This window comes from Cheilinus undulatus, linkage group 12 (assembly GCF_018320785.1).
Source record: "Cheilinus undulatus linkage group 12, ASM1832078v1, whole genome shotgun sequence".
NCBI lineage: Eukaryota > Metazoa > Chordata > Actinopteri > Labriformes > Labridae > Cheilinus > Cheilinus undulatus.
The window spans coordinates 44,805,093-44,830,324 of NC_054876.1; the positions used below are offsets into that span (position 1 = coordinate 44,805,093).

Sequence of the window (25,232 nt, forward strand, 5' to 3'; positions counted from 1 at the left end):
AAAATGTGTTGAATTTTATGGAAATTTAGATATTTTTTGCATTTCATTAGAAAGTGAAATAAACATTTCAGTTCCCCAAAAATTGGGAACTGAATATGGGTTTGTGAGATTTGACAATCATCGACTCTTTTCTTTTTTCTTTTTTTTTCTTTTTCTTTTTTTTTTTTTTACCTTTTTCCACAGCGACCCAACTTTTTTGGAAAGTTTCATGTTTTAAAGCTAATTTCTTCAGCATTTGCTCTTTGCAGAAAGGGAATAATGTGCACCATAATGGATCTGTTGGGACTATTTACAGTGAGGATGGTGTGTTAGGAATGTCTTTATGGTACTGATGTCTACAATTATCAGCTTTTTATCATTTTTACACAATAGTGCAGATGTTTGCTATGTGAAAAAGAAATATAAGGCTGTTATATGTCCAACTCTGTCTGTTTTGGTGTACTTAACAAGATTTGCAACTCCAGTTTTGTGTCGTATGTTTATTGGCGCCATCTGCTGGTCACGAGAAGAGTCAAAGACAGATGAAACGACCTCTGTCTGGGTTTGTTCTGACTTTATCTCTGCGCTCAGGTCTCCTGTTTGCAAAATGAGAATATTTACATGGATTTAACTCTTCAGCACTCCTGGAGACCTTGTGTTTTGCTCTACCTCGCTCTTAGCTGCAAGAAAAACAAGCTACAGTATATTTTCCATTTCTAAATAAGAGCTGAATTTATTTGGCTTTAATGTTCATAAAAGGATTGGGAAAAAAGGAGTTTTATATTCCTGCTCATGACTGTGTGAGTTCTATTTCTGACTATGTTTTTGATCATTTTTATTTATTTGCCTCAAATGTGTTTGCAATAATAAAACAGAGTGAAGCTTTTCTTTCTGGAGTTTTGATGATTTTTTTTTTACTCAAGAGAAAAAAATTCCTGTGAATCATCTTTGGGGCATTTTAAGACACAATACCTCATTTAATTATTTCGAAGAGCAAAGCAGGCGAGGTTTTCCAGGTTTTATAGGACAACCCTTAGTTTAAATCCAGAAATAAGGATGTAGGTTACAGTGAAAGTAGGTCTGTCTTTAAAATAACACCAAGGTTAAAGTCATGGTGAATTTAGAAACAAGAATGAGGATGTGAAAGACAAAAAGGCTGATTTTAACACAGGTGATCCAGTTATCCCTTTGTCTGGCAGGTTATGAAAACCACTAGATATAAAGATTAATAACCAGGAAAGAAAGATGTGTAATTCATCAAATCACAGAGGATTCAGCAATTCTGCAGGGAAAATACATATCACTATAGGAATATCCCTTAAATAGAACCTGTCTGACAGTGAAGTAGGCTAAAAGATCTCCAACGCATCATGGAACCGTCTGAAGAAATTCAAGAACAGATGAGACACAAAGTCACTGACATCTATCAGTATGAAAGGGTTACAGAGACCTTTCTAAGGCTTTGGGCCCCAGCAAACCACGCTGAGAGTCATTATCCACAAATGGAGAAAACTGGGGACAGTGGTGAACCTTCCCAGGAGTGGTGAGCCTGCCAAAATGACTCCAAGAGCGCAAGGACTAATCCAGGAAGTCCCAAAAGAAGCCAGTACAACATCTAATGACCCTCAAAGGCAAGCAGGGAATGTTGAATAAGCTTTGATGACATCATTTTTAAGGCAAGGATGGGATATTGAATAAGCATTGATGACATCATTTTAAAAGGCAGGGTAGAATGCACTTAAGTGTCTTAATCGACCACAGATAATAAAAAATGTTGAAAGTTGACATTTCTCTGCGTGCTCTGAATAATGTATATGGAGAGTTTTTCTTTGTAATCACCCGACTCACACCTGCAGGTTTGGACTGAAACTCTTGCAATTTTTTTTCAACTATATGGCCTTTTGGCTCAATTGTTTTGGAATTTAAATTAGAATAATTTTCTTCCTGTGTACAAATGCAAGAAGAGTTCATGTAAAATTCAGGCGAAGGCTGTCTTCATTGTTTATAGCTGTTAATTCACCAGTTTTCAGTAGTATTTGCATATGTGACCTGGATCTCTGCTGACGTATAAATTCAAAGACACAAAATGAAAAAGTTTGACCCCGACGTGATTTGAACACGCAACCTTCTGATCTGGAGTCAGACGCGCTACCGTTGCGCCACGAGGTCCTGAAACCACATCACAAACCCTAACATATATGAACAGAATCTCATTCTTGAACGGCGACAAAGTTTTGATTTGATATTTGTTGTTTTATGTCTTAAATTTTGCTAATGCTCAAACCTAAACCAGGGGAGTCCTAGCAAAGAGCAGCTAGCATACAAGCTAAGCTAAGCTAGCTTCTCGAGGCAACACTAGTAACCCATCTAACTTAGACTAACACGACAAAGCCAATAAGAAGCTATTCTCTTTAAAGGGTAGATTGGAATAGAGTTTATTTACCCGACTAAAAACAGCCTCAGTGAGCCGTCAAGTGAGTAAATAAACAAATACAGTGTAGCCTACAGTAACGTTAGCCGCTTGACTATATTTGCCGTATTAACAGTGTTATGGTTAAAAGATATACCATGTTAACTGGTGTCACAGAAAGCAATAAAATTTACTCTCTGGGTATTGTTCAGATACATCGTTTGAACAAAATTGTATATGGAGACATTCACTGAGGCATTTTTTTGTTGTCGATACGGAGACTGTTTACGTTCTTAGCCACCAACGGAACAAATTTTGGGGTACAGTACCAGCACATGAGAGCCGATACGTCACAAATATATAACCGTTAAATGAAGGGAGTTTTCGTAAACATCGTCCTTGATAATAAAAGACGACTATAAGTTACACTATAGACTCAACAGCAGCTATGATTACGTATATAAAAGTAACGTTGTAGTAATTGCAATCACAGTCCCTGGTGGTCTAGTGGTTAGGATTCGGCGCTCTCACCGCCGCGGCCCGGGTTCGATTCCCGGTCAGGAAACACCGATTTTGCGATTTTTATTTCTTGATAGGAGGGGTACTGCACATGTAAAGGCAGTTCCCGAGTTGTTTTTTTTTGCATAGGTAGAACAAAAAATGTCAGTGGCAGTGCCCAGGACCTTCATATGAGAGAGCTTAGGAGCATCTACTAATGTTGGTATGAAAACACAGTCCTGCTTGTCTCTATAGTAAAGCTTACCTAGGGATAAAGGGGTAAGTCTTCTGGAGCCCCCTTCTTCTAAGATCAAAGTCAGAATTCCGACATTTATAACAGAATTTTGAGATTATAGTCAGAGAACGTCAGCATTCTGATTTTAATCTCAGAATTCTACCAAAAACATTAGATTTTCTCTTTATCTCATAATTCGAAGAAAAGGTTGGATATCACAAACAAAAACTGTTCAGTGGCCCTAATCCTCTTGTGTAAATCAGAGCCTGGCTGTGATTGGAATGGTAGCCGGGACTCTAGACTGGGAAAATGTTAAGGTTTTGTGTTGAAAATGAGGACAGGAGAACCCTTCAAACCTCCTCTGGCTTTAACATCGTGTCTTTCTTAGATCATAATGGTTTAAATGCTGTTTTGGCTCTGTAATGCACTCTGAGTTCCTTTAATTACTACTGACGCTCTTTCAGTAAACTTTCATCTCCTTACTGAACAATGAAAGATACCTATTTCAACACCAGCCCTATTTTTACACGAACAACCATTTAAAAAACACATAATGGTTGATAATAGAATAAGAAATGTCACCATCATCCTTGAAAACTCCCCATGTTTCCTTAAAAAACGGGTTTGTGGTGATATGTGTGGTTCTCTGGACAGGACGGAGGTCTGTGGTGAAGAGTAAAGATGCCCTCTGCCTCCTCTTGAGCCTCTTCTTCTCTCCTCTGCAGAGAGATTGCGTGTCTTGGCTGCTGCAGAGAGATCCGTCAAGTTATAAAGATTCAAACCAGAGAAAACAGGATGTGGTATGCTTATCCCTGCCTTTCAAAATAAAACAACCCCTGAGTTTCAAATTTGTGGTGTCCCATGAGGAAAACAGAATATTTTTTGAATGATGCTACATCAACAACATGTTTTCAGCTATAAAATGTTGCTTCAGGATAAAAATGTTCAATTACATATTAAAAAGAATAATAAATGAAGATATTCCTAATTACAAGAATTTAGTTTCTAAAAACTTAGATATACACGATTCACATTTATGCCTTCAATCATTATACAGTTATTTAAAATTTTATATTAGGTCTGCTCTAATTGAGCAAAAATGTGATCCATCCATCCAGCTTCTTCCTTGTATCCAGGGTCAGGTCCCAGTGGCAGAGGTAAAGCAAGTCAACCCAAACATCCCTTCCCAAGGCAATGTTTCAGTTCCTCCTTGGAGATTCTGGGGTGTTATCAGACCAGCTGGGATATATTATCCTTCCAGAGAGTTCCTGGTCTGCCCAGGGGTCTCCTCCCAGTTAGACAAGCCTAAATGACCTTCACAGGGATGAAACAAGGAGGCATCTGGTGCTTGAACCACCTCAACTGACTCCCTTTGGTTTAAAGGAGCACCAGCTCTACTCTGGGTTGCAATTTTTCAGATCTGTAATCAAACCTCGCACAAATGTTTGGATAGATGGGTGGTATACACAGATGAATGGATGGATGGTATAATGATAGATGGATGGATGGATGAATGATGGATGGATGGATTGATGGATGGATGGTATATACAGATTAATGGATGGATGAATGGATGGTACATGCAGATTGATGGATGGATGGATGGATGGATGGTACATGCAGATGGATGGATGGATGATTGATGGATGGATGGATGGATGGATGGCTTGATTGATGGATGGTATATACAGATGGATGGCTGGCTGGCTGGATGGATGGATGCATGGATGGATGGTACATGCAGATGGATGGATGGATGGATGGTACATGCAGATGGATGGATGAATGGACTGATGGATGGTAAATACAGATTAATGGATGGATGGTATATACAGCTGGATGGATGGATGGATGGTATAAACAGATTAGTGGATGGATGCAGCAGAAACTGCAGTTTCAATCTAGACATTCAGATTTAGACCTTTTTTATTTGGATGTTGTGATGAAGGGTCTGGATCGGGTACAGACACCGTATGAAATATAAAATTTGGTCATAATCTCATCAAATATCTGTGCATGTTTACAGTCATTCAGGTTTTCCAAAGTTTGACCCAAACACGATGCTTGGTTCTGTTAAGGGTTCTGAAAAGGTTTTGTCTCCTCTGAAAGGCTTCAGCTCTAAAACTGACTGGAGAGAAATGTTTGTGGACCATTAGCATGCTAATGACCTGGGTTTAAGAGTCGTTGGCAGAGTCAGTGACCTAGTTACCAATCAGAAACGTTCAGCAGCAGCCCCATCCCCCATGGTTCCTGGGTCTTTGTGAGCAGAGACACTTCAAGGATTTTATACTCCAGGACTAAATTCAGACCAAGGTTCCTGTGGTAACAAAGCACACTGGACCTCATTCACCATATATTAGACTTTTCTTAAGTTTGTTCTTAAGGTTCTCATAGTCCTCACGTTGCTGAATAGTACTTTGCTGTGTTCTAAAGCTGATAAATGACTCATGCTCGTAAGCTGGAAGCATGTGCACATTTCTCCTAAATGGCATAAAGAAACGCCCCTTTTATGCCCATATAAGGACATGAGACTGCAGGGCAGTGTGCAAAAGGAGACAGCACACAGGAGTGAGAGGAGAAGGTAGATATCAGTAATGAGTTTCTGATGATAAAACTCCCATAGAAAATATTTGGACAAAAGTATTCGGCCGCCTGCTCATTCCACCAACAGGGACTGTAATGACAAATCCATGTACTTCAATATGAAGTTGGCCCCCTTAGCAGCTCTAAAATCCTCCACTCTTCTTGGAAAGCTTTCCGCAAGATTCTGGAGTGTTTCTGTGGGAGTGTGTGCCCATTCATTCTGTTGAGCATTTATGAGGTCAGGCACTGATGTTGGACCAGAAGGCCTGGCTCACAATCTCTGTTCCAGTTCATCCCAAAGGTGCTGGATGGGGTTGAGGTCAGGACTCTGAACTCATCAAACCATGTCTCTATAGTCCTTCTTTGTGCTCTGGGTCTCAGTCATGCTGGAATAGAAAAGGGCCTTCCCCAAACTGTTGGCACACAGTTGGAAGCATAGCATTGTCTAGAATATCTTGGTATGCTGAAGCATCAAGATTGGCCTTCACTGGAGATAAGGGGTCTAGCCTAAGCACTGAAAAACAGCCCCATACCATTATCCCTCCTCCACCAAACTTCACAGTTGGAACAATACAGATATATTAATCAGTTTAAATTTTTAATGGCATTTTCACCCCAATCATTAATTAATCAAAATGCACCACTGTAAATATATTCTATATGCATCACTAAATGCAGCTATATGGAGACGTGAGTAAAAACAGTAGAACCATCAATATGTTAAAAAGATTGCAATTTTTAATTGCAATTAATCTAACAATTTCTGTAGTTGATCACAATTAATCTCAGGGAGACACTGAGAGGAATTAAACAAATTGTGGTGAAAAGGACGATAACACATGAGATTAATCTCAATAAAAAATAGTGCACTAATTGTTTACCTTAATTAACCTTGACAGTTCTAGTGAAAAGCATTCATAAGCAGAAATAATTGACTTAATTTCATGGTTAGTTAATTAAAATGCGTGTTACTTTTTGCAGTTGAGTCTGTTTAATAAGTTGTGGTGAAAGCTGTACATTTGTTCTTTACAGGTCACACTACTTGTTAAATTGAGAGCATTCTGCAATTCTTTAAAAAAATAGTGGGACTAACCAAAGTTACTCATCCTTGACTGTTTAGAAGCTATAGTCATCCAAGCAGTGCAAATTCATATCTGTGGCACCTTTCCTGCATGTCATCGGTAAAAAAACCAATAAAGGTTAAGTAGAGGGCAGATTGAATGTTCCTGTTTGATATGTATTAATGTACATAGAGCTTTATTGTAGCCGTAATTAATTTGAACGATATTATTTACTAATTTGTTAGAATCTGTTTGAATGTGTTCACTCTGAACGGTCACTCTCTGCTCTTATTTTGAAAACCTGAGCGGAAACGCGTGTCCTCCTCTGCTCTAACTTGTCGCTGAGTGCAGCCAGCTCTCACGGTGGGGTAACAGAGGGAGAGAGAGAGAGAGAGAGAGAGAGAGGGACACGGATCCGGTTCGTACTTCTCCAAATGCCACCGGACACCGACAGCGGCCTCGGAGCGGACGGACGGACAGCGGTGGGACTGATGGGGAACATGGCGGCGGGAACAACAACCTGCTCGGTACCGTAGCGACGACAAATCTCAGGAACGACACGGCTCAGTGGCTAGTAACGGTGGAGCATCACTTAACACAGGTCAGCAAATACGAACGTAACACCCAAGAAGAGCTTAAGATAGAGATGATGGAGGAGGGTAAACGAATCAATCCATCAATTTATCGATACAAATATTGATCCGAAGCCTTGTCTTGATCTTATACTGATCCTAGTTGACATGCGTGGTCTCTGACTATGGCCTGCCAATATTTATATCTGCCCTGTATTAGCTGCTGTATTTCAGGAATTGTTACTTAAAACACGTCCGTACATTAAAAAAACCGTCGTATTTAACGTTTTATTTATTAACTTTAATCCTACATTTTAATATATTCACAGATTGATATATTATTCATTTTTAATTCATTTTTAACTCTTATTAAGCCGTATTTTTTCTCATCATTTCATATTTTAAATTGATATAATTTCAAATATTTTTCTAAAAAATGAAGTGTTAAAAAATATTTTCTCTGTTTTCTATCTTCTCCATCCGTTATCACGCCTTTTCTGTCATTGTTTTACATTTTTTTAAATACAAACAATGACTGTCAAATCTCATAAACCCCAATTTAATTCACAGTAGAACAGAAACAACATGGCAGAAGTTAAACTGAGACATTTTACCATTTCATGAAAAATATTAGCTCATTCTGAATTTGATGGCCACAACACATCTCAAAAAAGTAGGGACAGGACCGTGTTTACCATTGTGTAGCTTCCCATCTTCTTTTAACAACAGTCTGTAAACATTTGGGAAGTGAGGAGACCAGCTGATGGGTGAGGAATGTTGTCCCATTCTTGTCTGATGTAGGATTCTAGCCCCTCAACAGTCCTGGGTCTTCTCTGCTGGATTTTTCCTTTTTGATGCACTAAAATGTTTTCTGTTTTGTGGTGTTTCTGGATCCTATGGCTTATGCCATATGGCTTCCTCTCCCAGTGATCCAGCTTTAACTGTCATTTGTGGATGGCACGGCCAACTGTGTTGACAGACAGTGGTTTCTGGAAGTGCTCCTGAGCCCATGTAGTGATTTCAAGTACAGAATCATGCCTGTTTTTAATGATGTGGCCCCTGAGGGCCCCTTCAGCCCTGTCCCTCACAGAGATTTCTCCAGGTTCTCTGAGTCTTTTGTCATATTTTGCACTGTAGATAGTGGGAGTCTTTACTATTTTACTTTGAGGAACATTTTTCTGAAATTGTTCCACAATTTTTAGACTCAGTTTTTCACAGATTGGTGAGCGTCTGCCCATCTTTACTCCTGAGAGACTCTGTCTCTCTAAAATGCTCCTTTTATACCCAGCCATTATACTGACCTGATGACAAGTAACCTCATTATTGTCAAAATAAAAATGAGCAAACGTTTTTCATGAAATGGTAAATGGTGTTAATTTTTGTCGACTAAAACTATGACTAAAAAAGTTTGTTGACAGCCTTTTTTCTATGACCAACACTAGCCTGAGACTAACAAAAATAGATCTGTGATGACTAAAACTGACAAAAGTAAGTTTAGTGTTCATCATGATGACTAAAACTAGACAAAAATGTAATGTAGTTTTTGTCGGACATTCAAAATCTGTGATATTTCTTTACTGGTGGTAAATCTGCCGACAAAATGCATTTGTATCCGTTTTCCTTCTTAGCTGTAGAAAGCAGGGACCCCAGGTTTGGCAGAGTGCAGAGAATATGCTACCATGATTTGGTACCAGATTTAGGTAAGAACATAAATGCTTGGACTAAAAGTAAAGACTAAAATGAGAGGACTTTTTATGGACTAAAACTAAAAAGGGTTGAAATGACTAAAATGTGACTAAAACTAAAAGACATTTCCTCTAAAGACTAAAATTAAAATAGCTGCCAAAATTAACACTGATGGTAAAATGTCTGTTTTACCAAGTGACCCAACTTTTTTGGCACTGGGTTTGTAGAAGAAAAATACACAAACACAATAAAAGGACTTAAAGAAGGGGGAAAAAGTGCTAGGGAGTAAATAAAAAAGGGGAAACCAGCAGACATATAAACATGATAGAAAGGGAAGAAAACACAGCATTTATCAGTTATAAAATGTTTTTTTCAGATGTTTGCATTTCTCAGCAGATATAAGGATGTGAAACTCACTGTTTTTAGATGATACTGTGGTGTAATTAAACTGAAAGCAGCAGCATTTTTTAAAGTGAAGATTAAAGATAGAATAGACCTTTCTTTGAAAAGCTGTTTGCTTTCCAAAGAACAACTTTATAGTACAATAGACGAGGAATCAGTGATTACTTGACCATTTATTTCAGAAAGATAAACAACAGTGAAAGAGTAGTTTAGTCAGAGAAATCAATGGCACTTTATCACATTTTCACCTGTAGTGGATATGTGTTCAACTTTTCTTTGTCAGCTGGAAGAGCAACCAGCTGGAGCGTTGTTAAGTCCACTGGAAGGGTGATTTATCAACCAACCAACCAACCAGTTATTCAGTAAATCAGTCAATCAACCAACCAATCATTCAATCAACCAAGGAATCAGTTATCCAATTAGTCGACAAATTAGCCAAAGAAAAAAATTAATCGATTAATGAATGGATTGATTGATTTATCAACCAGCCAATCATTCAATCAATCAACCAACTAAGCAATCCATCAATCACTTTTTATTTAGGTAGCATCAAATCATAACCAAGGCTATCTCAAGAGACATTACAAAGAGGGCAGGTCTTGGCTGTAGTCTTCGACTCTGGAGGACACTTTGTCATTTTAAGTCCACTAGAAAGGAACCTTATGGGGGTGGGGGGGCACTTAATCACATTGATTCAACTTAAAGGGCATTTTACACTAACCCTAGATGCCGCTTTGTTTCATTTTGACCACTGGAAGGGCACTTTGTCATGTTTTTTAAACTGGAGGATGCCTGAGGGGGCACTTTATCATCTTCAGTCCACCTGAAGGCCACCTAAGGAGGCCCTTTTTCACATTAAACTTGCTGGACGGGTGCCTTAAAGGGCCATTTTCCCCTTTTGTGGACTGAGAGAAGACTCTGTGTTGAGCTAACACTGGGGCATCACAGTGTGGAATTTTTCACAGCATTCGTTCAAACACATGGCACCAGAAGAGGAGAGGCTGTCGCCCTCTTGATTCCACTAGTGAACATCGGTCATGCATCAACGACATGATGATGCAGTCAGATGACATTACAGGTAAATTATCATCTACCCTCAGATTAATTGGTGCCAGTGGGGAGATTCAACAAACAGACATTTACTTAGAGAAGCAGAGGTTGTAATCTAGGAACAGTGAACAAAGAAACACTCAAACACAGAGGTTAAATACCAGCTACACCATGTTTACCTAGAGTACAGCAGCTCTGTTGGAGTTCATCTTTAGAGCTTTTTGAGGGTGTGAGACATATGAAAAGCTTTTGTAAGTTTAGGAGTTGGATAAGTCTGTCTTTGTGTTCATGTTACATCACCTCATACCCAAAGCTGGCTCCATGTATTAACTTTATATTTATCTCTTTGTCCATAGAGGCGATGAGGGGAACCTGAAGGCTGCAGCCTGTTTCTAAGCAACAACAACAGCAACACTGCGAGCGCTAGCACACTCACCATGGCTTACAAGGTAACATCACAGCTCAGTCTCATCCACAGAGTAAAGATCTGAAAATCTGTTCTCAGTGTTAGAGAGCTGCAGCGGTTTTCTTCAGAAATGTGAGCCTCCTGATGACTCACGGCTTCAACAGTAGTAACAGTTACTGACGCTGCCATGATTCATTCATCACTCTGATACACCTACAGTACCATGAATTATGCAGATTTAAGCACAGCTGCTACAAAGAGAAGAGTCATAACAGACGACTGGAAGGAAATTTAAGACGTCTGCAAGAAGGCCTGAATGGAGGAGAAACTGCTTACTCATTATTGTTTTATTTCATTGGAAAAATAATCAGAAACAGCAACAACAAAATAAAAGCACGTCTCTCTATGAGGTACGTGCTCTGGGATACATATGTGTTCAGCTCCTTTTAACAAACGGCATAAACATAAGATAGGGCTGCTGCTGTTGGACGTGACTTTTCCACCTTAAAAAAATCTTTTCGAAGTAAATCCAACCTGCTAATCCCACATACTCCGAGCCTGTAGTGCTGCGTGTATGCTGCAGTTCTGCTTGAAATGATTCAAATCCACGTTGAATTTTGACAGCAATGTGCCACTTTGTGGACCCTGGAGGGATCCTGGAGGAAATCAGCTTTATTGGCCAAGTATGATCACACAGCAAGAAATTTAACCCTGGTTAGCTTTGCTCTAAGTGTACAGGAATGAAACTTTCAATAGAAAGAATAAATCAAACTGGAAAAAAGTATGAAAAATTAAAATTTGGGTGTGTACAAGCTCCTGTTAGGTATTTTCCCAGTATAAACAAGTCTGTGTGCATTGATAGTGTGGTTGCAAGATGCACAAAGGATGCACAAATGCTGACTAGACATGATGAGAAAATATGCAAGGATGTGGGCAGCTTTAGATATGGTAAAGAAAGGTCATTTGAAATAGTTCACATTCATTAGTGCAAATGTGTATATGAGGTGAAGCATTTTACCACAGGGAGCCTTCTGACAGAATTCAGGTCAGGTATGGGTGTATATGCCGGTTCAGCACTTCACCATGTCAGCCTTGGTCCTGTACTGCTCTGGCCTCCTGAGAATCAATTGTTCAATCCTGCACCAGGCCCTGATGAAAAGTTGTCACATAGGAGTCCAGCCAGTTCCTCTGGCCATTGGTCAACATCCAGTTCTCATAAGAGTGTAGTAAGACCAGAAGGACCAAACATCCGAAGACTTTAGTCCGCATGCTCAGATACCAGGCACCACACAGTCTTGCTCAGCGAACCAATCGCCCCATGTGTGAGTCCAGGTGAGGACAAGGGAAACCCTCCTTTTTGTCACTTGCCAACTACAGTCTACTATCTGGCAGAAATGGAGGGAATGAGCCCCAGCTTCACCAACATTCCATCCTTGCCTTTTATGTCATCCTTAAATATTTATAAAACATCCTCGCCACTGAAGATGATGTCATCATAGCTTATAAACTTTCCAGCCTTGCCTTTGAAGATGATGTCATCCTTTAGTGTTTATAAAACATCCTTGCCTTTGAAGATGACACCATTAAAGCTTGTAAACATTCCATCCTTGCATGCAGGCCAGTCTTTACTCCCACTGACTCCCAGCCACACTCCCTCACTTTCTACCCTCTGTCTGACATTCGACTGTCATCAGGATCATGTGACTTCTAACAACTAGAGTATAGGGAACAAACTGGGACGTTCTAGTCTCAAAAGACACGTTCAGTTTTGATTCATCCTGTTTTTTTTTTGTGTCACTCAGAGTTCACCTGTCGGTCAAAGTCAGAGCAGAGACGCTCTCAGGTTATCGGCTTACATAACAGCCTTTTTTTCCTCAGTGTCAATGCACCAACAGCAGATTTATCACATTAGAGTCCAGAATCAGCCTCACTTTGCTTCCTGTGTCTGTGAGACTCGTCTGATGTGTGCTACCTAATACCGCTTCATGCGTCTGCTCTGTGGTTTACATCTAGTTAGCAGCAGATTTAGAGCGAGAAGCTCGACGGCTCTGTGGTTTCAGTGTGAGGAAGCCTACGGTCTGATGACAGTAAGAACACATCCACACTGACTTACACCTCCTGCAGAGATAGTGAATCTAGGCCTGGCCCATAAATAGAAAGAATTTATTCAATAAAATTTATTTGTGGAAAATCTAGATTTTCTCTTTAACTTCCTCTGATCAGTCTGATCAAAAATCTGATCAGATTTTTGTTTCATCTTAAAATAAGTAAAAAATATCAAAAACAAGCTAATTTCCATTTATCGTCTAAAAAGCAGAACGTGGAGGAAAAGTGCCCGTGTCCATTTCAGGGAATATGACATTAAGCTAAGAGTCAAAAGTGTTTAATGAAAAAATATTCTTATTGTCCATCTCTTGTTGTTTCCTTTTTCATTGTTTGTTTTATTTTTTATAGGAGGATTTTCACTTTCTGTCAGTCATTTTTCATCACGTTTTTCATTTTCAGTCTCTTATTTTTACGTTTTTTCCACATATTTTTTATTTGAGTTTCTCCTTTTTGACACTTTTTTCTTCACTTGTTTTTTGTTAATTGTAAAACATTAGTAAAGTATTTTACTTTTCGCTTATTTCCGGGCTTCCTTGTCTTGTTTTCTGTGAGTGGAATTTCACTTTCTGCCGCTCAGTCTTTGTCACAGATTTTTCATATTCTGTCACTCTGAGTTTTTCCTTTAGCAGCACTCCGTCTCTTATTTTCTGTCCCTTTTTTTGTTTGACTTGTTGACAGCAGCTGAGAATGGTGGCTGCCTTACAGTTTTGCTCTAATATGATTGTTAAAATGCCTTCCAGACCGGCACTGTCGTACACAACAAGAAGTGACACAGTTTACCAAAAGTTAAATAACTTTTGAACCATAAATTATTGCCTCTTACTTGTTTTTCCTCTTTTTTTGCCTTCCCATTGATGCTATTGATGTCTTTGGATCCCCTACAGCAGCATTTTCAGCGAGCCTGGAACTTGTGTGACTTTTGGGGACTTTAATGATTAAATCCACACCAGTAAAACCAATATTGAACGTCTTTTTATCCATTTTAATTGAATTATGATCATTCATTACTGCTAGCTTGAATGCTAGGGGTCACAGAAGCAGCACAGCCCGTTTATGGATCAAGCCCTGTAAACATAAATCAGCAGGGATTTGCTCTCTGATGGAGGAGTGGAAGCATTAATGTGGACAGTAAGCATCAAAGATCTCTCCTGTTTGATTCAGAGTTCTGCTGCTGACACGTACACAGCCACCTCACGCTCTTCCTCTTCCTCCCCGACAGATTAAAACACACAGTCCTACCTTTTAATCTTGGGTACTTGATGGCTCCGCGGGCCCGTGCATAACACAGCGCTCTTCTGGCTGTAGTGTGTGCGTTAAGGCGGGGGATTTAGGGCGACATCTTTAAGCAGATATCTGGTGACACCACCATCTGTCTGAAGCTTTAAAGCCTGCAGCGCTGCAGTGATTCAGCCCTTATATTAATACTTTCATTTCTTTTATTCACTCACTCACAGGAGCCGACAGGCGTCCCATCCTCTGGTGGCTGTGTTCAAGGCTGACAGCCACATCTTACATGAACAATCATTCACAGCTCTGACATCCTCGTTTATTACTGCACGTTTCCTTGTGGGACGTTTCAACAAAGTCTGGCTGTTTTCTAACCTTCTGACTGTTTCTGCTGCTTCATCAAAAATGTCCACCCATAGCAGAGTTTATCCCAGACCGTAACCATTCACCCAGTGAGCACAAAAACAAAGTAGCGCCAAACACCGGCTCTGTCACTTTCTCTCTCGAGCTCAGAGCAACTGGAACGCTTTCAACTCAGGCGTCATTCCCAGCTCCGACATGGGAATTCTGAAGTAAATAGAACAACAGACACCCCCTCAAACTCTGGCTTTAGTTACTCTATAAATCAAACTCTGGCTTTAGTTACTCTATAAATAAAACTCTGGCTTTAGTTACTCTCTAATCAAACTCTGGCTTTAGTTACTCTGTAATCAAACTCTGGCTTTAGTTACTCTGTAATCAAACTCTGGCTTTAGTTACTCTTCAATCAAATTCTGGCTTAAGTTACTCTTTAATCAAACCTTGGCTTTAGTTACTCTATAAATAAAAAAGAAAAACTCTGGCTTTAGTTACTCTATAAATCAAACTCTGGCTTTCGTTGCTCTCCAATCAAGTTCTAGCTTTAGTTACTCTATAAATAAAACTCTGGCTTTAGTTACTCTTTAATCAAACTCTGGCTTTAGTTACTCTATAAATAAAAAAATAACTCTGGCTTTCGTTACTCTATAAATAAAAAAATAACTCTGGCTTTAGTTACTCTATAAATAAAACTCTGGCTTTAGTTACTCTTTAATCAAACTCTGGCTTTAGTTACTCTATAAATAAAACTCTGGCTTTAGTTACTCTATAAATCAAACTCTGGCTTTAGTTACTCTATAAATCAAACTCTGGCTTTAGTTACTCTTTAATCAAACTCTGAGTTTAGCTACTCTTTAATCAAAATCTGGCTTTAGTTACTCTACAAATGAAACTCTGGCTTTATTTACTCTCTAATCGAACTCTGGCTTTAGTTACTCTTTAATCAAACTCTGGCTTTAGATACTCTTTAATCAAACTCTGAGTTTAGCTACTCTTTAATCAAAATCTGGCTTTAGTTACTCTACAAAAATAACTCTGGCTTTATTTACTCTCTAATAGAACTCCGGCTTTAGTTACTCTATAAATAAAAAAATAACTCTGGCTTTAGTTACTCTATAAATAAAACTCTGGCTTTAGTTACTCTATAAATAAAACTCTGGCTTTAGTTACTCTTTAATCAAACTCTGGCTTTAGTTACTCTATAAATCAAACTCTGGCTTTAGTTACTCTATAAATCAAACTCTGGCTTTAGTTACACTATAAATCAAACTCTGGCTTTAGTTACTTTATAAATCAAACTCTGGCTTTAGTTACTCTTTAATCAAACTCTGAGTTTAGCTACTCTTTAATCAAACTCTGGCTTTAGTTACTCTATAAATAAAAAAATAACTCTGGCTTTCGTTACTCTATAAATAAAAAAATAACTCTGGCTTTAGTTACTCTATAAATCAAACTCTGGCTTTAGTTACTCTATAAATCAAACTCTGGCTTTAGTTACTCTTTAATCAAACTCTGAGTTTAGCTACTCTTTAATCAAAATCTGGCTTTAGTTACTCTACAAATGAAACTCTGGCTTTATTTACTCTCTAATCGAACTCTGGCTTTAGTTACTCTTTAATCAAACTCTGGCTTTAGATACTCTTTAATCAAACTCTGAGTTTAGCTACTCTTTAATCAAAATCTGGCTTTAGTTACTCTACAAATGAAACTCTGGCTTTAGTTACTCTCTAATCGAACTCTGGCTTTAGTTACTCTTTAATCAAACTCTGGCTTTAGATACTCTTTAATCAAACTCTGAGTTTAGCTACTCTTTAATCAAAATCTGGCTTTAGTTACTCTACAAAAATAACTCTGGCTTTAGTTACTCTTTAATCGAACTCTGGCTTTAGTTACTCTATAAATAAAAAACACTCTGGGTTTAGCTTCTCTTTAATCGAACTCTGGCTTTAGTTACTCTATAAATAAAACTCTGGCTTTAGTTACTCTTTAATCAAACTCTGGGTTTAGTTACTCTATAAATCAAACTCTGGCTTTAGTTGATCTCCAATCAAGTTCTGGCTTTAGTTACTCTATAAAAAAACTCTGGCTTTAGTTACTCTTTAATCAAACTCTGGCTTTAGTTACTCTATAAATCAAACTCTGGCTTTAGTTACTCTGTATTCAAACTCTGGCTTTAGATATTCTTTCATCAAATTCTGGCTTAAGTTACTCCATAATAAAACTCTGGCTTTAGTTACTCTATAAATAAAACTCTGGCTTTAGTTACTCTATAAATCAAATTCTGGCTTTATTTACTCTTTAATCAAACTCTGGCTTTAGTTACCCTGAAGATGATTGTGTCTTTTGTTGTTCATTTAAAGGATTTAGGATTGAAATCGTCCTTTCTTTCTGTGGATTTTAATGTCCATTGTTGTTTCTTTATGTTTCAATCAAAAATGGAGGATCCTGCTTTCTTGTACAGACAGCCTCATTAACATTCAGATTTTCAAAGTGCTGTTTTCTAGTAGTGGTGCTGAGTCAGCAGACATCTTCCTCCTTCAGTTGAAGCCAAGTGGAAGCAGCTGGTTTCCCCCTAAAGCCTTTTTATTTTCTCCCCAGAGGTCAGCCATTGGAATCCTCTTGGTCTTTTCAGTGTGGTTTATCTCAGCTGGAAGTGCAGATGGTTCATTCACACTGATCTGGACTCAAAGGGATTCATTCTTCTGAGGAGGAGAAGTCACCGATGGCCTGTCACTGTTTATTTCATACTGCAGGAAATGTTCCAGCGTCTCTGCATTTCAGACTCCCACAGCGTCACTTTACAGTCACACAGACTTCAAATGATATCTGCATCTAAAATGTGACAAGTTTGATTTTTACTGCTTTTTGAGAAGCTTCAGAGCTTGCCTCTGGTTCACACAGCATCATATTAAGTATTGATAAGTATCATCACCACAAAAATCAACTTCACCTGCACTCTCTCTGAAGTGAAGAAATCCTGAGGAGAATATTTAAATTTCTACCTTGATAGTAAAGATGAGCGAAGTCTTAGCAGCTCTTTTAAAAGGCCTTATTTTAAAAAAAGGAACCATCAGCTTATTTATTTCTTTCACTCAAAGAACTCACAAGAGAATCCAGAGATGGTCACTGTGCATTTCTGACAGAACAGCCATCATGGTGCTGTTTTTTCATGTCAGACAGCAGCGTGTGGAGCCTGTGGCTGTGTTCAAACCATCGACTCTACATTAAGTATAGAAATAACACAGCAGCAGCAGCTCTGTATTGATTCGAAAAGCTCTTTGCACTCGTATGCAGAATATTGTGCAGTCATGTGTGTGTTTTTGGATCCATAGGGTAATGTTCTTTACTGTAATTCTCCTCTCATTTACTGCAGTGCATTTCAACATTTTGATACTTTCCTGTGCCAATTATGTTAAAATGAGGCAGTTATTTTAAGGGGTTTTGGCAAGCATTTGTACACCTATCAAACATAGAAGTTATGGTCATCTCTAAATAAGCTCTATTCCTGTTCCTTCCTCACATTTTCTAACACTCCACAGCGCCACGGTTCTGCTCCGACTGTAGGCGAGCGACCTTACACACTGGAAGCATCTCGATCAGCCTGACACAAGAGGGCAGAAGTCACAGGGGAACTTGGGTTCACGCTGGAATAGTTAATAGTTAACAGTGGATTATTTTGCCTTTTTGGGGTTGGTTTGCCATTCATTTGGACCTGATTTCATGATTTTATTGCTTCTACCGTGGGTGAACACCTGCAGTTAAAAGGTTATTGTTTGCTAAAACGAATCTGTGGTTTCACTTTTCCTCACCAATGGCACTGTTGCGGCCCTGTGACCATCTGACCTCCTGATGACCTTTTGCTTGTGCTTATTTGGCCAGACCCTGACTAGAGTGGGACCGCTCAGACTGACAAGAGAGGGAGCAATTTACTCGCAGTACGATTCGCTGGTGGGTCGCAGCACCGCCGCTGTTTGTAGAGGCTGGAGGTTAGCCCTGAGGAAACATTCTATAGATTCCCTCATGGTCTGATTTCTTTTTACCTGGCACTTTCCTTCCTAGTCTTATAATTGTCCTGAGACTTTTCTGTCTGTTGCCTTTTCATCTGAGGTCTTGCAACTTCATCCTGGGACTGTGTTGTCTAAAGTCTGATGCCTTTCTTGTAAGAACATGTCCTCTGAAGACTGAACCTTTTCGTCTGATCCTTATCTTTTTTTTAATGCCATTTTGTCTGAATCTGATGACCTTCTTTGGGAAATCTGAGCCTGATGCCTTTTTTCCTGTGACTAAAGGCTGACATCTTGTCTTCCAAAGACTTTTTGGTCTGAAGTCAGATACCTTTCTGTCCGAGACTGATTTGTCTACAGGGATCGTCTAAGGCAGTGGTTCTCAACCTGGGGGTCGCGAAACACTAAGAGAGGGTTGCCAGATGCCTTATAAAAATGGTGAATACTTTTGAAGTAATTTTTTCGTTACTATTATTTGCCACTTTTCATCAATTTTGCACAATTCGGACGGATTTTTGCCACTTTACTCAATTTTCACCCATTTTTATCCCTTTTTACCAAAATTTTTTGCCACTCCAAACCCATTTTTTTCAATTTTAAACCCTTTACACCACTTTTTACTGCCTTTTTACTTCTCAACCAATTCTTGCCTCTGTTGATCCATTATTGCCACTATCAACCCCTTCTTATTGCATTTTACTCCCATTTTTGCCCATTCCAACCACATTTTACTGTTTGATATGCCCATTTTGACCAGTTCAACCCATTTCTGCCTATTTATCTGCCCCAGCTAACCCATTTTTGCCAGTTCAAAGCACATTTTCCCACTTTGAAATCCCATTTCCCCAATTTTTGTCACGTTTAACCTATTTCTGCCACTTTTTTATCCCCTTTTACCACTTTTTGTGCCTGTTTTGCCACTTCAACCCATTTTTGCCTTTTTTTGTTCTTTTTGCCACTGTTATCAAATATATGCCACTTCTAACCCATTTCTGCTACTTCTAAAATCCCATTTCACCACCTTCCCCGCCTTTTTTGGGCTTTTTTTTTTTTTTTTTACTATTTCAATTCTATTTCAATGGATTTACATTTTTTAAGATGACTGTATACTACAGCAAAAATGACTTAAAAAGATATCTGTTGCTATGTTAACAGTGCTTATTATTCAGGTTAAGTATAAAATATGGATATGGATATCTAGCTAACTTTATAATGGACCATGATTTTCTTGACCTCCATGGGCCCCCAGTTTTGCTGGGTCCCAGAAAGTCCACCCATTTATCCCCCTTATGGGCAGCACTGTCTTCTCATGACTGTTCTTGAATCTGCATGGCTGTTCATCCCATTTCAGGTACAGTGGCCCCTGCTCTCTGGCACCTTTATTTTGGGGGTCGCGGGCTGAAAAGGTTGAGAACCACTGTACTAAGGGATTCACATGTTGAGATTGTTAGCCTCTTCTCCCTCCCCTTCGCTTCTACTTGTGTTTTTCAAAAGCCTGTGGATGTGAAAGCAGAGGGTCTAATGCTATATGATACTGATGCTAACACATTGTGAAGGGTTTACATGGACATATAAAAGTAGACACACTGACCTAAAGTGTGAGTTAAATTGCACCCCTGGTTCTTGAGATATCACTCACAAGTACTTCCCATGCTCAGCGTATGGGACAGACCAATGGGTGGCCTGGAAGATGCTGGCATAGAGGCATAAAACAGTCACTTATGTAATGACATCATGGTTATTTGGGCTTTGGGTTTTTCTCTGGGACAGTCATTTACAGAATATTTAAGGGCCCTTCAGAGAGATCCAGACCACTTTGACCCAGCAGCAGCTGGTTTGGAGACCTTCCCGGGGGGTTCATTTGAGCCTAAATCAGCACCCTGTTTGACATCAGTGATCCAAGTCAAGGGTTAAGAGTTGTTACTGTGGTTGAATTGAGCTTTAGAGGGCTTCTGAGGGCAGAGGTCTTCTGTCTCTCACAGGCCTAAATCCAAACAGGGACAGAGATTTAAACAATGTTACCAAACGTTAAAGTCATCCTGCAGCTGCTGGGGCTGGGTATTTGGGTTAGTCATGGCTCACAGAGAGAGTTTAATGATTACAGGAAAATGAGGTGCTGAAGTGAAATGACACTGACCGTGTTTATACGCAGTCAAATGAGAGGAACACCTGCACGTACCTGTCCATTCTGCTACGTGACACACCTCGGTTTCAACAACAAACCCACGGGACTTAGTCGTGGGTTTCAGGGGTGTGCCCAGACTTTCTGAGCTTCCCCAGCTTCACAAACATTTCGTCATCTGCCTTTGAAAATGATGTCATTGAAGCTTATAAAACATTCTACCTTTTCCTTTAAAGATAACATCATCAAAGCTTATAAAACATCCCACCCTTTCCTTTAAAAAAATGATGTCATCAGAGGTTATAAAACATCCCACCCTTTCCTTTAAAGATGACGTCATCAAAGCTTATAAAACATCCCACCCTTTCCTTTAAAAAATTATGTCATCAGAGGTTATAAAACATCCCACCCTTTCCTTTAAAGATGAAGTCATCAAAGCTAATAAAACATCCCTCCCTTTCCTTTAAAGATGACGTCATCAAAGCTTATAAAACATCCCACCCTTTCCTTTAAAGATGACGTCATCAAAGCTTATAAAACATCCCACCCTTTCCTTTAAAGATGAAGTCATCAAATCTAATAAAACATCCCTCCCTTTCCTTTAAAGATGACGTCATCAAAGCTTATAAAACATCCCACCCTTTCCTTTAAAGATGACGTCATCAAAGCTTATAAAACATCCCACCCTTTCCTTTAAAAAATGATGTCATCAGAGGTTATAAAACATCCCACCTATACCTTTAATGATCTTTAGATGATGTACAGGGTTCTTTTGGGACCTCCTGGATGAGTCACCTGTGCGCTCTTAGAGCCATTTTGGTGGGCCGGTTATTCCTGGGAAAGTTCACCTCTCTTGTGAACAATCCTGTTCCTATGCTGACTGTTCCTTGTTGGCAAAAAGGCCCCAACATCCCTAGCGTCACCAAAATACACCTGTGCCTTTGATGATAATGTCATCAAAGCTCATAAACATTCCACCCATACCTTTGAGATGTTGTTCTGGGTTCTTCTGGGACCTCCCGGATGAGTCGGCCGTTGCTCTTGGAACCATTTTGGTAGGTTGGCCAATCCTGGGAAGAATTACCACTGTTCACAGTTTTTCTCCGTTTGTGGATAATGGCTCTCAGTGTGATTTGCTGGAGTCCCAAAGCCTTAAAATGTCTTTGTAACCCTTTCCACAAATGGGGAAAACTTTTAACCATGGTGAGCCTTCTTAGGAGTGACCAGCCTACCAAAATTACTCCAAACTTGCACGCAGTGTTTTTCCCAATGCATGTTTTTGGGAAAATATTATGTGGACTGACCAGACAAAGGCAGAACTTTCTGGAAGGTGTGTGTCCAGGAGTCAAACGTGGTGGTGGTAGTGCGATGGTCTGGACCAGGACCTGGACCACTTAACAATGAATTCTGCTTTCTATCAGAAAATCCTGAAGGAGAATGTCTGGCCATCAGTTCATGACCTCAAGCTCAAGCACACTGCGGTTATGCAGCAGGACAGTGATCCCAAATACACCAGCAAGTCCACCTCTGAATGGACTAAAAACTAAATGAAGGGTCTGGAGTGGCCGAGTCAAAATCTGGACTTAAATCTGAGATGCTGTGGCATGACCTTAAACAGGCCGTTCATGCTGGAAAACAATTCTGCAACGAAGAGTGGGACAGCACTCCTCCACAGTGATGTGAAAGACTCACTGACAGTTATCACAAGGGTGGAATAACCAGTTATTAGGTTCAGACCGCCGTCTACCGACTTACTTCCATCAAGCATAACCGACAGTCGCTTTCAACGCACTAGGATCAGCCGTGCATTGTGGGACAGAGTACAACCATGACTCCTGTAAAGTCCTCCTCTGTTTCTTCCTCTTTTATCCTCTCCGGGCCTTTCTCGTCCTGCTTTCCCTCCTCTTTTCTTTACAGGGGATTCATCTTTCCTCTGGTGAGCAACGCCATCCTCCTCCTCCTCCTCCTCCTCTTCCTCCTCTTCATCTTTCTCCCTGACTTCACTCATCACCCGAGGCTCTGATGGCACGCTCCACTGTCCTTATTCCTCTTTGCTGTTTTTCTCTTTCCCTTACAGTAAGAGAAACAGGAAGTCAGAGGGAAATCTGTATTTTGCTCATTAAAGAGGCTGATTTTAAAAACAAACAGTATTTCTGAGTGTTCCGCTTGCGGCGTTTATCTGTGTGGATGGTTGTTGGTTTTTGGTCTGTGTATGATCATTTTCCACCGGGACGCTTTCCCTTAGACGTTTTTATATTAATGATATAAATGAGATGGGACTGAAGACATAATCACAAAGACAAGCTGCATGTGTACATGTGTGTCTAGAACAAAAATAAGTGGTAAAATGTCTCTAAGGGCCAAATCAGGCCCCCTACATCTTCCCATCCAGCCCCCAGAATGTTATTAAATTCAGAAATATGCAGAGGAAAAAAGTAGGTTGTTGCATATAGAGCATCTTTTTAAACATTTCCTACAGCTGTTTTAAAAAAACAATTAAGATTTACAAAACATGTCCAGATTGATTTCATAGAAATCCACTTGTCACCAATTGTTAGCCTTTACGATGTGTGATAAACACATATTTTTAGTTCATTCTAGATTTAAATAAGAGTTTTCTTTTGGCCTCAAGCGTTTTCCTGCCTGAGAATCAAAACTAAATACCTTTCCTTTGCACAAGTTTTTATCCAATCAGGGCAGACCATATTAGAACCGAACTCAGTAATGGAGAACACAACTGTCCAATGCATTCAGCTAAAATATCTCAATTGCCCCCTTGTGGCTGGTTATGGTATAGGGACTGAGCTTACTTTAAAAGGCTAAAAATGGCATACATTTAAAATGAAATAAAATATTTTAAAAAAGGTTATTTAGGCAAGTGTACTTGTATAGCACATTTCAGCAACAAGGCAATTCAAAGTGCTTCACACAGGACATTAAAATACTATGACAAAGGGAAAAAGAAAGACAATAAAAAATTTTAAAAGAAAAAAAATTAAAAAGTGATTAAAAACAGCAAATAAAACCCACAAAAGATAAAAACACAGATATTAGAGTAAAAGTTACAGTGCAGATTTGGAGTGAAAATAGAAAATTGGAAAAATGATAGCTTTTTAGTCAAAAGCAGCAGTGAACAGGTGTGTCTTCAACCTTGATTAAAAGAGCTCAGACTTTCAGCAGACCTGATGTTTTCTGGGAGTTTGTTCCAGATATATAGACATAGAAACTGAATGCTGATTCTCCATGTTTAGTTCTGGCTCTTGGGACACAAAGCGGACCTGCACCAGACGACCAGAGCAGTCTGGATGGTTCATACTGGACTAGAAGGTCTCTGAGCCTAAACCATTCAGTGCTTTATAAGCTAACAGGACTATTCTCTGAGAGACAGGGAGCCAGTGTAGAGACCTCAGAACAGGAGTGATGTGGTCCACTCTCTTGGTCTTGGTGAGGACTCGAGCAGCGGCATTCTGGATCACCTGCAGCTGTCTGATTGACTTTTTAGGCAGACCAGTAAAGATATTGTTACAGTGGTCAACTTGACTAAAGATAAATGCATGGATAAGTTTTTCAAGGTCCTGCTGCAACATTAGTTCTTTAATCCTAGAAATATTCTTGAGGTGATAATAAGCTGACTTTGTAATTGTTTTTATGTGTTTTTTAAAATGAAAAAATAATTACACATTTATTTGAAAGTCCAGCCCCCAAAGCATCCATCAAGGAAAAGCCTGGCTATTTTAGAAATGTAGGTAACTCTTAGGGGTCCCCTATCATGCTGGCATGTTTTCATCATGTGCTACTTTTGTCACATGACAGCATGAAAACAAAGCCATGCTTCTCATTGCAATCACTTCGTGTGGAAAGCATGATCTTTCAGCTTTCTTTCAGTTATTGTTTGATGTCAATAAACCAAGTAAAACCAGAAATATGATCATTTTAATTCGATATAAAAATTAATGTTACACAGGGGACAGTGGACAGTCCTGTACAGGACTAGCACTGGTATTTTTTCATCATTTCAACACATTGTTATTTCTTTTAAAAATTACAATATATTGTTTAAATATCAATTTAAAAAAAAATCAATTTTGTGTTGTGTTTTTGGAGGCCCGATATCAGTAAAATAAACTTTAAAAAATATAGTTTTCATTTTATAAAGTCAAGGCAGTGCCAAAAAGATCATACCAAACATGAATATGGTTTACATTGCCTGAGGGATTTATTTTGTCAAAAGAAAATTAATGAAATGGCAAAATAGCTAGTGGACCTCCAAGGGTTAATGACCCATGGTTTATAATGTGCTTTTTTTTGAAGGACATATCTCTGTCTCTTTATTCCTGTGCATCTTTGTTCATCTTAAGTTCAAACTGCTCCATTTTTCATGAAAACATTTAGTTGTGATTGAAAAATGTAAGAAATAGGAGTCAGGATTTGTCGTTATGGAGGTGATGGGTCCTGGGACCAGGGCAGTTGAGAATCATCGTTATAGAGGTTTTGCATTTGAGCTGCTGCTTTATCCAGAAGGTGATGGATTGTT

General features: G+C 39.2%; 1 protein-coding gene and 2 non-coding genes across 4 annotated transcripts in view; 2 read left to right on the forward strand and 1 right to left on the reverse strand.

Moving 5' to 3' along the window:
• Positions 1–2,076: 2,076 nt before the first annotated feature.
• Positions 2,077–2,148, reverse strand: trnaw-cca. Its single transcript has one exon. It is a non-coding gene; the product is annotated as a tRNA-Trp (tRNA).
• Positions 2,149–2,882: 734 nt separating this feature from the next.
• On the forward strand, positions 2,883–2,954 carry trnae-cuc. The gene has a single exon. It is a non-coding gene; the product is annotated as a tRNA-Glu (tRNA).
• Positions 2,955–7,195: 4,241 nt separating this feature from the next.
• Positions 7,196–25,232, forward strand: part of st6gal1 (ST6 beta-galactosamide alpha-2,6-sialyltranferase 1) — a 32,057-nt gene continuing 14,020 nt past the window's right edge. The window contains exons 1-2 of one of the 2 annotated variants that reach the window (XM_041801753.1): positions 7,196–7,367; positions 10,833–10,925. In XM_041801753.1, coding sequence (XP_041657687.1) covers positions 10,914–10,925 — 12 coding nt within the window. In that variant the 5' untranslated portion in view covers positions 7,196–7,367; positions 10,833–10,913. Of the gene's footprint in view, positions 7,368–10,421; positions 10,505–10,832; positions 10,926–25,232 lie in introns of those variants that run through there. The other variant, XM_041801754.1, reaches the window with a different exon arrangement.